Source organism: Drosophila yakuba, chromosome 2R (assembly GCF_016746365.2).
Source record: "Drosophila yakuba strain Tai18E2 chromosome 2R, Prin_Dyak_Tai18E2_2.1, whole genome shotgun sequence".
In the NCBI taxonomy this organism is placed as follows: Eukaryota; Metazoa; Arthropoda; class Insecta; order Diptera; family Drosophilidae; genus Drosophila; species Drosophila yakuba.
In genome coordinates this window covers 9,578,712-9,591,921 of record NC_052528.2, presented here as the reverse complement: position 1 = coordinate 9,591,921, position 13,210 = coordinate 9,578,712, and the positions used below count along the sequence as shown (strand labels likewise).

The window sequence follows — 13,210 nt, the reverse complement described above, 5'->3', positions numbered from 1 at the left end:
ACTCGTTGTGTGCAACTTAAGCACTTGTACTTAATGCAAATTTGTAGTGCCACGCCCAGCGGATAGCACGCCCCATTTCGTTTGATTACTTAAGCAAAAACCCGATGAAATGATGGAAGCAAACACAAAAAGAACCAACAACAAAAACAAAATCGAAATCGAAAAACAAAACACAAAATAGTTGTACATTTTATATTGTATTTAATTTAATTTAATTTTTATAAAAACAAAATCGACAAACTAAAAGAAACAAACAAAAAAGAAAATAAAACAAAACAAAACGAAACAAAAAAAATGGGAAAACAGATCGAAAAGCTGTCAGAATAAAGAGCAAAAATATTGGTGATATTTTAAATGCTTAAACACAAATTGAGAAATAAGCGAATCAAATGAGAAAACAACAAAAAGCGAAGACCACAAAGCATAGTGAAAGGGAAGAACTTTTTAAAACGACATAAATTTGAGAATGAGAAGCAGTTATTATTATTATATTTTAATTATTATTGTACATTAATTTTTTAGACGAGTTCATTTTTTAAATGGAATTTTAAACGCGGAGCAACAGTGCGAGAAATGCGCAAACAAAACATATTTAAAAAATATACACTATATATTATGCGTAGTTTTTGGTAGTGAAACGTAATTAGTAGTTTGTTAAATAAATTGATATACACCCAGAAATACATAATATATACAAATCATATGTATGTATGCGATCCGATATATTTGATTACTGTAAAAGCAGCGCTAACAATTTACGAGTATATAATTAGTCATAAGTCGCCACAAAATGTTTGAGGAGCTAAGCGGAGATCGAAATTTATATTTACTACATGCGCCTGGCCGCATTACCAAGTGATGCCATGCCAAGCCTAGCCACGCCCACACAAATAAGAAGGAGGACGAACAATATTAGAGCAAACAAAAAGAAATCGCGAAAAGAAGCAAAATCGATGAAAATGCCAGAGATTCCAGCAATGAAATTATTGTACGACAACTAATTAGAGCAATTCCATAAGTCCGTAAGTTAGACGTTCAGTTGAGGCCATAGAAATTTTTAAATCGGGCACAGCGGTTGCCACTTCCACAATTATATAGTAACAGACAGCTCACAGCCATTTTTGCAGAGTTTACATTAATTAGGATCAGCAGCAACAAATCCATAGCACACACGCCTAGCAAAAAAATATATAATAAATTTAATGAAAAAAGTATTTAAGCCGCAGACAAACAAACGATAAAAACCTAACAAAATTTACTATTACAATTATAAATGAATAAAATACGCGAATTGTAGTTTGTAATTAATGCTAAAGATACGAAGTAAAAATTTGTTTATAACTATTATATACCGCAAATTATATATACACTATTATTACTATATACAATATGGCATATTATTATTACATATATATATTTCACCATTTAAACAAAATAGCGAGCAAAGTCGTTAGGTGTTCAGATGCCGCCTCGCTACGCAGTTCCATTGATCAGTTTCACCGCGAAACTAGCGGCCAATCACTACGAGATGCAGCAGAAAATCCAAACTTGATATCAATTAACAAGAAAGCAACCAGCTGCCAGCGGCAAACCATAACATACCATGTTTACCATCTCGAATCTTTGAATTGCATTGCAATTGCTTTAAGCCTGGTCGGATTTTGGGCAAGAGTAATATCGATTTGGTCAACCGTGTGGTTTTCCATTTGATTAGCCAGATGTTTTGGTGCGCCAGCCTTCTGTTTGCCGTTTTGTTGTTCTCCGAGATTGAACGAAATGTTGGGAAGCAAAAACAAACATTTACAGATGTTCTTTTACGATTAAAAAAGGAAACTAAAAAAATAAAATAGAAAAATATTACTTTTGTAAATAAATGAAAAGTGATTTTTATTCCTGGGACAGTACTGATATCGATGGCTCAAAAAGAGGATAAATATGAGGTGAATAAATTAGGTCGTGGCATAGTTTTCATTCATATTTATTAATTTCTCATACGCATGTTCATAATACATAATTGCATATTATACGACTTATGATAGATATTTCCATATTATTCCATTTGAAATACTTGCATTTAAAGCGTATGTGTGGTGGTGTGTGCTTTAATCGTTTAACATTATCTTGGGGTCTAGGCATATTCAATAATCCTGCTGTATAGCGTTTCCAACACATTCGCAATTGCACGAATTCACGCATTCGTGTTGCATGCCCCCATCACGATGCATCGAGTGGGAACTGCATAATGCATGATGTAGTTGTAACTGAGCACTGCACGTGGAATAACTAGACGGTTTAACTTACAAACTAACAAGCTTGATGGCTAATCATATTTGTTTACATGTACGCGCGGGGTTGGAGCTAAAACAATTTACAAATAATTAGCAACTATTGCGGGAACTAAAAAGTGTGTTAAATCCTAGTTATACGCTAGAGTATCCAATATATTCTCGGTTGTTTATGTTTAATGGTTTAGATTTAGGTTTTCTAACTTTTCAACTCTTAGGTGCTACTGCTAAAGGAGCGGCCTGCCAATTCGAATGATTTTATTATAATACCATACAATTTTTTCAATACCTCATAGAGTTTTTGTTTAAACAATGTAAATGCATCAATCGCTTGATTGGATAGTTGAGTTCTTCAATATATTTTATTCAGTATGTCGGCGAATGCTGGTTCGATTTCTGTGTTCTGTATGTATTATGCAATAAAATCAGCCTTAGTTATAATAATTGTTACTTGTTAAAAAGCATTTATAAGTTTGGGTTGCCTATGACGATATTTGCATTAAGCGCTGGCAAATAGTTGAGAACCGGACAGGTCATCTTCCTCGGCAACGTGGCGCACTGACGGTGCGAGCTTTGAGGAGTATTTGGTCCACTGTTCAAATGGTGGCAGCCCGCACGCGCTCCACTGGGCACATCTTCGCCGTTGATGGTCAGCAGGAAGTCACCTGGACGAAGTCCTGCCATGTCCGCCACTCTACCCGGATCTACATCATCCATCAGCTGGGAACTTGCATTGGCGCCGCGCAATATAAAGCCAAATCCGCGCTTGGCTCGGTGCAGCACCACCGATCGAGGGGCGTTATAGCAGCTGTTGGAATGAGAAGTGATGTGGCATTAGCAACTTATAAGAAACCATGCCCGTGCTGGCTGTCATTACATTGGTGATATGCTTCTGGCGCAGACTCACCTCCTTGAAGCAGTCGGCCGGAAAGAAGCCGGACTGATTGGTGCCTCGCACATGTCTCTCGAGCAATCCGCACTCGGTGCTGCCCACCACTTCGATCAAGTCACCCAGCTGGAGGCGAATGTGACCCACAGTATTGCCAACGTATGGCTCCATGCACACTACTGTGGTGGAGGGATGCCCGATGGAACATGCTGTCGAGTTCGAGTTCGTTCCCACGCCCGACAAATCGCTGATTCAAACGCAGATGACAAACGAAGAGCGGGAAAGAAGAAATTTCATCAGCAACTAAAACCATTGGGTCTTAAATGCCAGGAATCCGCGCCAGCCACCAATACGCCTGATCTGGAAGCTGAAGAACCAGCGATTTGGCCCACAATGAGTTTATGCTAGAAAGACCCTCGGACTACCAGATTGTGGACACAGTTGACGGAAAACCAGCCAAAGAGCAAGGCACCAAGAAATCGAGACTCCTGATACTGGGCGAGCCCATTCTGTCCTCTGGGGAGGGACGCATCACCCCCAATGGAAATGGCAACGCAACGTCCGGTGTTCTGGTAAGTAGCAGTAGTGGAAGAGGCAGCCTCATTCACCACCAAGAAGAAGCAGCGCGCCCTTAACAACCTCTTTCGCAAGCCCTTTGATTTTCAACTAGAACTCAGTGCTTCGACTTAGTAAACGTTTTTAAATTTGCGCATATTGCACATTTTCTACGGATTCGGAGAAAACCTGTTGGGTTTGTATTTTGATAAATTGTTTGTACAAACAATTAAATTTTTTTTGCGGATTTTGGAGAGGTCTGTGAAGTAAAGAACAAGTAAGAGTTCCATTTTTGTTGCAGAGAAATGCAAATGACTTAAGTAAAGTACTTAAATATTTTATAGTATGCTTGCTTGCGTAAGGTAAATCAGCCTAGGTTAATTATGTATGTATAATCCAAGCCTCGTCATTCTTGCTACATTCACCCAATCCCACAATAATCTACTTTAACTGGTAAACGAAACATTTGCAAGTTCTTGTCAAACATTTAGTTGGTTATTCCTAGCAATTTCTACATACAATTAGTTAATAGTTTATTCGTTATTTATAATTAAAAACAATTAACATTTATTTAAAAACGTAAATTGTCTTTGCTAATGGTTCTACGTAAAAGATTATATTTTCAATTCGCTGAGGAACTCTGCCACCTCAAGGGCGTCTTCACTAGCCAGCTTTGTCTCCTTGACGGCACTATTCAACCCTCGACCAGCGGTTCCCATGTTCTTCTTCCACTGCTCGACAGTTTTGTACTTTTCATCGTTGGCACAATATATAATTTCGTTGATGTCTTCCTCTAGTTTATAGCTGCACACAGCAGGGAAGACTTTGTGCAGATTGTCGAGGGCTTCAGTACGAAGGCTCTCATCGCGACACACGAGATTTAACATAAAGAGACCTTTCGGACCAATAATCTCCTTTATGTGCTGCAGAATCTTCGTAGCTAGAAAACTTTGAGGCGGACAACTCATTCCTAGACTGAGATCCTTGCTGTCTACATCAAACAACACGGCATCAAAGTGAATATCTAAACGAATATGCATTACAATAATTATTTCTTTTTTAAGAGTTGAATAGGTTATTACCTTCATTACGGCATCGCTCCACGAAATCCAAACCATCGTCGATTACCACATGAAAGCGTGTGTCCTGTTTGAGCTCGAAGTACTGCTCAGCCACCTCCAACATTATTGGATCAATTTCCACGGCCGTAATTCTAGCTTGCCTGAAGGGACATAAACATTTGAGTAGAATTATAATTGATAAACTGTATAAAACATACGGCAAAGCGGCATGAAGAAAGCTGCACAGGCCACCGCCTCCCAAGCCGATTACGAGAACATCCTTTTTCACATCCCTTTTGGGATTTTGCACTGTTGTGGCCAGTTGGACACCCACGGACATGTACAAATGATGCTGGCAGGCTAGGTAACCGAAGTCGATCTTCCTGCGCTCCTTTTTGCCTTTTATTTTGACTGCAACAAAATATGTGCAGTAATAACAATACTACATTATAGTTGGGTATATATTTACCTGTTTTAACTAAGGCTTCCGACTGCACAACAAACTGATTGCTGAGAAAAATAAGTCGTCGCAGGGTTTTGCCATTGGCCTCAACTTCCTCTATGCGGAAATCTCCTGATATCTTAGAGAACCCACAAATGAGTGTTTCCCTTTTGCCCACATCGGATCCAAGAGATAGATACGGTATCTGCTCACTGAGTCCGGTTGGCGATAGGTTCCTAATGCAGTCGGCCAACTCTAGTTTGACTTCGTCCAAGGTACTGTAAACCTGATCCCGATGAAGGGTAACCACAGCCAGTCGCTGGAAGTTGGCGGAGTCTTGGAGCTTTTTTCGCCCAACAGGCGTAGAAAAAAGCCACTCTACCTCTCTTCCCTGAGGAACAATGAACGCCGCGTATTTTCCGAGGCCGCGAGCCGGCGGCTTATCTAGTATGTGAATAGTATAACGAGGGGTTTTCTCTGATGGCCGGTGTAGATCCATGATCACCTCATTGTGCCCAGCTATGTTAGATCTGGCTAGACCGTTGCAAACCAAAGCGGCCTTTTGGACAGAGGAAACTGCGTTATTCAGCTCGGAAACTGAGGTGAATCTTTGCATCTTGTCGTTGCCGAAACCAAACTCGAGAATCTACAAGTAATCTAAATTGTAATATAAATGCAAAAAGTTATTGCCGTAGGCGTCTACTCACAGGCATTGGAAGGCTCTTAAATTTAGTAGCGACAACTACGAAAACAGGCAGTGTCAAGGCATCATCGGCATTCTTCTCTTTGTTGGCCTGTTCAACCCCCAAGCAGTGAACAATCCTTAGCATGCAATTGTGCTTGGGCAGGAACTCCAGTAGAAAATTGAGGATGTGCTCTTGCAGCAGGGAGATGCCCACATAGCGACCACCATTCCTGATATATAAACGAAGAGATTGGATACCTTCGATTTAAGACTGTGCACATTGCCCACCTCATAGTTCTAAGTATTTCCTTGAAATAGTTTTCCACCACCAGTCTCGTTTCAGGTTCATCATCTGCAAATAGAGCATCCAGCGTTCCCTTGTCCAAGGACACCGAAAAGCTTTCATCCGGGAACGTCATTGCTGTCGCGTCCATTTGCAGAAACTTCATATCTGGACGGGTTTTGGCATTCAGTTCCAGCATTTTCTTGACAGCGATGGGAGATATATCTATGTTTGTAATATCCCTGAAGAAAAATGTAGAATACCAAGGGGAAGTTAATCATAGTGCTAAGATCTATTGTCAAGTAATAAATATTGGAAAGGATAGTTAAAACTCCTTACCGAAACCCGGTGTCGTACATATCCATACTCAATTTGGAATTACCGCATCCCAGCATTAGAATCCTATCCGACGGCTTGATATATTTGTGGATCTGATCGCACAACTCCAGGTATTCGCCGTACCTTTGGAGATAGAACGTTTAATTGTGCAAAAAACACATGTTGCTCGAGCGCTTCCCTTTCCAAGGAAGTCGCGACCATGGTAGGTCCCATTTACATACCACTCAAAGGCCTTCTCACCACGCTTCTTGAAGAACTCATTCCAGTAATCGGTCTGTGCGAATTCCTCGCGGGTCTTGGGCAGTAAATTCATGGTTTCAACAACTATAAAAAGAAGGCAAAATATAAACAATAAAGCGGCAAAATGTGATTGTTCAGGGCACTGCCATTCAAATTGATGGGCAGACAGCAGTGTGCCCGGAGCCAAAAAGTATCGGTATATTTGCGAAGGCTAGCTAGATTTAAATGGCAAATATTGTAAATGCACCCATTTATAAAATGTAGGAAAAAGTTTTTAAATTTATAATTTTTAGTAAAATAGGTTTTGTATTTTATATTTGGTACTAATATCTCGGATGATTGTCAACATCTTCTATTCTATTAGTGTGACCTTTCAACCGTCAATCGTCAATAGTCAATCTGTGCGATATGCCATTCACAGCGACTAGTCGAGAGGTACTGATTGGACAATTTCTTAGCCAAAGCAAACTCTAAACGGTTTTCTTCGCTTATAAAGCCATTTGCACATATTCTTCCTGGAGTTTTTGTCATCCTCCGAGTGCCCAGTTTCGGTCCCCATGTGAAGGAGCCCAGGGGATTAGAGAACAGCCGATAAACCGGGCGAAAATCGAGGAGAAAGCAGGCGGTACTTACACCGAAAAGGGGGAGGAGGTGGCTCCTCTGAAGAAATCGAATCGAATCCAATCGAGAGCTTAACTACTTGACAGCGAAATGGAAAGCCTGTAAAGGACTTGGCAGATGCAAACGAAACTGGCACTCGCATCCTCCGGACTGGGACAGGGATTGGATTTGAGAGCCGCGGCGCGGTGTAAATGCGTGCGGCCGTTGGCCTGATGCTGTCGCACGGTGCTGGTGGCATGGAGCCAGCGATGTCACGCCCGGATTACGAGCAGAGCGCCCTGCACCACAGCTGCCTGCTGGTGCTGCTACGCGGCGTGGGTCCATCGCGCGCTCGGGTCCTTCAGCGGGCGTTTGATAAAGTGCGACGTGTCAATCACATAAGGGTCAATGGTGTGTTCATGCTCATGCTTTCTTGCTATATATTTGGTAACACATCATTATATCTGCCTTTCAGACTCCTCTGGCCATCCCCGCTCCATTTGGATCCGCTTCGTTCACGATCATCCCGTGGAGCACAACGATTGGGGCGACTTTCAGACCCATCGCCGTCTGTTGGGACTTATCACCATTGGCAAGTTCGATAGTCAAACCGAGCTCAATGAGCTGTGCCGTCAGCACGAGTCCCTGAAAGTTCGCTACGGGTCTACACTGTACGAGTCCCGCGCCATTTTCTTTGGACCCGATGAGCCGCCACTGGAAACCATTGGGGAGGTGCTGGGACCGCCGACAGCTGTGGGACGACGGCTCCAGGATGAGTTCACAACGCCATCGAACTTTAAAGCGCAGGCCTTCTTCTATCGCGAACAGGATTCGTGTGCCGATCTCGAAGCTCGAATTGGCGACTTTGCCAGCGCGTTGTTTTGGGTCCTAGAATCACGGCGGTTAGAGCGATCTCGCGAGAAGGCTGACAAGGTAAGCCTGTTGCTGGCGCCCTTTGAAAAACGGGACTTTGTGGGCCTAGACATGGAGTCGAGGAACAATAGGAAAAGGTGCGTAGGTCGTGTGATGAAGAACCTGGCAGATCTTTCGCTGCAAGCCGGCCTGGTTGACGACGCCTTGAGTTTGTACCACAATGCGAATGAAACCTTGAGGTCGGTGGGTGATTCCCTGTGGGTTGGGGCAACCGAGGAGGGTCTGTGTGCCGCTTCCGCAATGCTCTTGTATCCCCAAATGCGAGAAACCGAAACACTTCACAGAAACTCGTCGCTTCAGGAGGCTGGTGAGTGCCTGAAACATAATTAGATATGCCTTATTCCTCATCCTTTTCAGGCACCTCCCCTTTAAAAAACATCCCCGATAAGTGGCGTGCTAGCGACGCCACCAAGAAGGTTAGCGCCAGTGACGCCACCGCTAGCAATGTAGATTCCTGCCAGCCACAGCAGCGCGTAACCTCGAACTCATCTTCCTGCTCTTCCGTGTCTTCCCTGGTAACAACGGCCACCAATTCCTCCGCCTCGGACACGCCAACAACATCGTCTTCTTCCACTTCAACGATATCGGTAACACCGATACCAGGACATCAAAGAAACGGCGATCTACCGGGTAACATCCTTAAGGCGGAGGAGATTACCAACTACTATCGGAAGGCCATCATTAACTACAGCAAGTATAGACACGCAGCCACTATAGAGACGGAGGCGGCACTGAAGGCCTCGCGGATTTGCATCGAGCAGAATCGTCCCCTGGATGTGGCCATGTTTCTGCAGAATATACTTTACATAAACCTGAGCATGAGCGAAGCCGAGAGAGTAAAGAGATTCGAGGTTATTACGGACCTGTACCAGCAGATCGGATACCAAAGGAAGGCGGCATTTTTTCAAAGACTCGCTGCACTCAAGCACGTTCAGCAGGGCAGCCAAGCGCCGGACTGGAATCAAAGCTACCGCCTCATGTTAGGCAGCTTTACTGGGTACCGGCTTTGTCTCGATCCGTTGGAAGTAATAGAAAACGCAGCCGGCTGGCCGGCGTTGCAAATCGATCTGGTCCAGACCCTCATAACGGCTGCCAGGCGTTTGGGACACTCTGCTTTGGCCACACGGCACATGACCTTTTTACTTCAGACTCAATGGGATAATATGTCGCCCACAGAACAAAGCGAGATGGCTGTGCAACTGCAGGTAAGTTGATAAAATAATATGGCTAATTAATTAAAATCGGTAAATTTTTTAAAGAATTTAAGCGCTCAATGTGAGGGCTCTCCTGTTCCCTTAGTGCTGGACAATGGCACTGTGATACCACCCGCCAATCTCACGGATCTACCCTACTGCCTCGATCTTCAAGTTAAAGATTTGCCCGCTCATTTACGGCCGCAAAGAATAAAAGTGGCCAAAGCGGATAGTGGGCCTTTTCTATTTACTCCCATACACTTTAATTCTGTCGACAGAAGGGACCAGAAAAAGGATAAAAATAAAATAGGTAAGATCCAACTCGAATCTCTGCATAATAATACTTGATTAATTTCCATATTAGCTTTTCAGTGGGTGCAAAATGATCTTAGTGAAGTGACTGTGCGCCTGCGGAATCCGCTGCCCTTTGAGCTGGCCGTCACGGACATGAGATTGCTGACAAACGGCGTGGTGTTTGAGTCTTTGCCTCAGACTCTTGTCCTCCAGCCACATGTGCCCACGTATGTAGCGCTACATGGAACGCCAATTGAGACGGGGCAACTAGATCTGCAGGGCTACAGCACGCACACGCTCGGTGTAAAGTCAAACTGTCGCCTGAAGCACATGCGTGGACGCAGCTTTCCGCCAAACTACGTGGTTGACGTTATCCCCGCCCTTCCTAGAATATCCGTAAAAACTTCGCTACCACAGACAGCGACGTTTAGCAACATGAACAGTGCGGATATCGTGGTGACCTCTGCCAGCTTGACGCTGTACAACGGAGAATCCTCCAGCTGCACAATAACTATTACTAATGAGAGTGCCACGCTCCCACTGGAGCACATAGAGTTTAGCATCAACTCAAATGTAGAGCAGGAACTGCAGCAAAAGATCTTCCGAATAGATGAAGAAGCCATCAAGGTAGGATTTAAGATCTTACAGTGAGTAAATGTCTATTCGACACCTTTGTTTGCAGGCCAATTTGCCAGTGCCACCCCAGGGCACCATTGAAATTATACTGGATGTTTATGCTGAAGCGGACTTCGTCTGCCCTCAACCACCCGCTTCATTGCATTCCGGCGCTGCTCCTGGGGACTACGGTGCGGCGTCACTAACGCACTACTCGAGCGTGTCCACCTCTGGGCATGCCAGCTTACCCTCGAGAGTCGGTTCTCCACATCAACGTCGAAATGAGCCAAAGAATTCCAGTTTCCGATCGACCATTTCAGGCGGTCCACCTTCGCTGGCTGCCTTAAGCTTGCAGCCTGGCGGTGGGGGAGGAGTAGGACCTTCCAGCCTTGGTTCACAATATAACCAGCACATAGAGGCGCAAGTGAGATTTAAGTACTCCGGCGGAGAGGCTTTGACGGCGGGCTACTGCCGCCAGTGTGCGGTGTCCTTTAATCTAGAGCTTTTGCCTAGCGCACAGATTACAAGCTGGGATGTGCTTCCCGCAGAGATGTAAGTGTAATCTTTTTGTTTTTCACAGCAAATATTCTGAGTATTGTCTATGCCATATACAGAGCCTCTCAATTTTACCTGGTACTTGACATCTCCAACCTAACCGCTCAAGAAATGTCGCTCAACTATACGGACACCAAGAATATACTCATCGAGGCTAAAGAGAGTTGCCGGGTGCCCATACCCGTAGATCGGTGCTCCCTGGAGAAAGTGGTGGCTGCTCGGGCTGCCGAGGTAGCTGAGAATCTGGAAAGGGGTATGATAATTTTCAGATAATACGAACTTATTAACTATTAGCATTTATCTTTTAACTAGAACTCTGCTTTCGGACGCAGCTGCTGTCTTTTAACGATGCTTTGAGTAAGCTCTGCTCAATTCACATAGCTGAAAGGGTGAAAATAAATTGGCTGCTAACGGGGACGGACATTCAGGGAATCGCCTCACTGCGAGGAATAGTTCTTTCCCAGTCTATGGTGGATTTGACAGCTGTGTCGCCTTTGGAGTGGGGTAAGTTGTTTGGAGTCTTCTTTGCCGGCTTTCTAATGATAAATGTATTACACCTCCAGCTATCAGCTTTCAAGACACGCTCGTGCAGCCGCACAATGAGATTGTGTGTACTGTGGGCCAGCGGTCGCTGCTAAGCATCCAGCTGGCCAATCAATCCCTGCAACCACTTAGAAATTTGGTGTTGAGCATAAAGTTCTATCAAGATTATCTGAACGGAATGGAAAATTACAATTTAGAGACACGCGTGGCCATTTCAGGACCAAATAGGTGAGAATTAAAAAAAAATATTGAAACGAAACAGTTAAATATTTAGACAATATCAACCCAAATAGAATTGCAATACCACTACTGGAGAAAAACGAGCAGAAAAAGCACACTTGCTCTGTGATATTCTTTACCCCCGGACGTTTCAAAGCCAGCATCGAATGTATCAGCAATCCGCAGAAGCAGTCGGAGCAGTCGGCGTCACTGCTAACCCGCTCCTGTCCGGCAGAAACGGAGACTGTCGGCCAATCGGTCATGTTCTCCTCCAGCTACGATGAGCAGCAGGCGCATGTGTGGAAATTAATTCCGCCCATCGAGGTGACCGTCGTGGAGCAGTGAAATGTTACCTGTCGCTAGTTTAATTCGTTATAATGTTTGTGTATGTATTGCGTATACACCCCAAGCTAATAATCCCCTACTCTCGTTAAAATATTTGATTCCCAGGCTCTGTTATATCTGTAAACATAAAAAGCAATTGTTTGTAAAGAATTCTTACCTAGATACAACATCTAACGCATAACACTGTATATAATTAAGCTGAAACACAAAGTAATTCTGTATCCTAAGCAAAATATAGAAAATGGCCATAACATAAATCGTAGAACCTATAGTCCATGCCTGTAAAAGATATACATAATTACGCTATTTAAATAGCTAGCAAATGTTCCGCTTACTGGAAGCCACACCAAGCATTATAAATTTTGATAACAAGCTCGTGTTTACAAAATATTTTTATACAATTACCGGGGCAATACACATGTATCATTATTAACTACATATTAAGATTGTTGCTAAAGAAATTATGCCAATGAAATGTGTGAACTGTAACTGTAGTGTAAAAGCAATAAACTCTATTGACGAAACATGGTGTTTTGGTCAGCCCAGTCTTCGTATCTCGTCCATGGTGAATCCATTGCGGTTGAGCATTATGCAGAAGAGGACGTAGACATAGTAGCTTCCCGGAATAAAGGTCAGTGCCCCTATAATACCCAACGCCCACACCCGATCCGAGCGCTCCCGGCTTGTATCCGTCACCCAGTTTAGAGTAGCGAAGGCGATACAAATCTGAAAACAAAGACATCGGATCAGGAGTCCGAAGCGATAATAAAAGTAAGTCTGGGCGCCAGCAATTACTACTCACAATCCCACCGATGAAAAGCAATAGTATAATAACGATGGTTTTCCAGGGCACTGGACTTTGGGTCGCTGGTTCCGTCCACTGTTCATTAACGAATCCATCGGTCTCGCATTGGGACTCCACCACCTTGATGTATTCTCCAGAGCTTGCTGGCGATGAGCTCGGTCCCCCCGCATTTAGGCGATGCCGCGACTCTGATTTGGAGGGCTCCATACTTGGTCGTCATCTACTGGTCGATCTTGACCAGATGCCAATTTCACACTAAACAAACATTTTGCGGCAAGTCAATGTTATCAGAAAAAACAGCTGATGAGACTGCCAACCTGGCAAAAACC

At 43.8% G+C, this 13,210-nt stretch overlaps 3 protein-coding genes across 3 annotated transcripts; 1 reads left to right on the top strand and 2 right to left on the bottom strand.

Annotated features, from left to right (window-relative positions):
- Positions 1 to 4,202: 4,202 nt before the first annotated feature.
- LOC6529871 (eEF1A lysine and N-terminal methyltransferase homolog) lies at positions 4,203 to 6,941 on the bottom strand. Its single transcript, XM_002090792.3, has 8 exons — positions 6,761 to 6,941; positions 6,540 to 6,662; positions 6,206 to 6,442; positions 5,940 to 6,147; positions 5,260 to 5,878; positions 5,009 to 5,201; positions 4,812 to 4,951; positions 4,203 to 4,753 (listed from the first exon to the last, which is right to left on the bottom strand). The coding sequence occupies exons 1-8, from the start codon at positions 6,850 to 6,852 to the stop codon at positions 4,344 to 4,346; spliced, it is 2,022 nt and encodes a 673-aa protein (XP_002090828.1). The 5' UTR covers positions 6,853 to 6,941; the 3' UTR covers positions 4,203 to 4,343.
- A 265-nt stretch (positions 6,942 to 7,206) lies between these two features.
- On the top strand, positions 7,207 to 12,600 carry LOC6529870 (protein brunelleschi). The gene is made up of 10 exons (XM_002090791.3): positions 7,207 to 7,790; positions 7,855 to 8,619; positions 8,670 to 9,517; positions 9,572 to 9,815; positions 9,870 to 10,426; positions 10,482 to 10,966; positions 11,029 to 11,222; positions 11,282 to 11,473; positions 11,533 to 11,740; positions 11,806 to 12,600. Exons 1-10 carry the CDS (start codon positions 7,592 to 7,594, stop codon positions 12,074 to 12,076), a joined length of 3,963 nt encoding a protein of 1,320 aa, XP_002090827.1. The 5' UTR covers positions 7,207 to 7,591; the 3' UTR covers positions 12,077 to 12,600.
- LOC6529869 lies at positions 12,433 to 13,207 on the bottom strand. Its single transcript, XM_002090790.4, has 2 exons — positions 12,879 to 13,207; positions 12,433 to 12,802 (listed from the first exon to the last, which is right to left on the bottom strand). Exons 1-2 carry the CDS (start codon positions 13,086 to 13,088, stop codon positions 12,614 to 12,616), a joined length of 399 nt encoding a protein of 132 aa, XP_002090826.1. The 5' UTR covers positions 13,089 to 13,207; the 3' UTR covers positions 12,433 to 12,613.
- Positions 13,208 to 13,210: the final 3 nt, after the last annotated feature.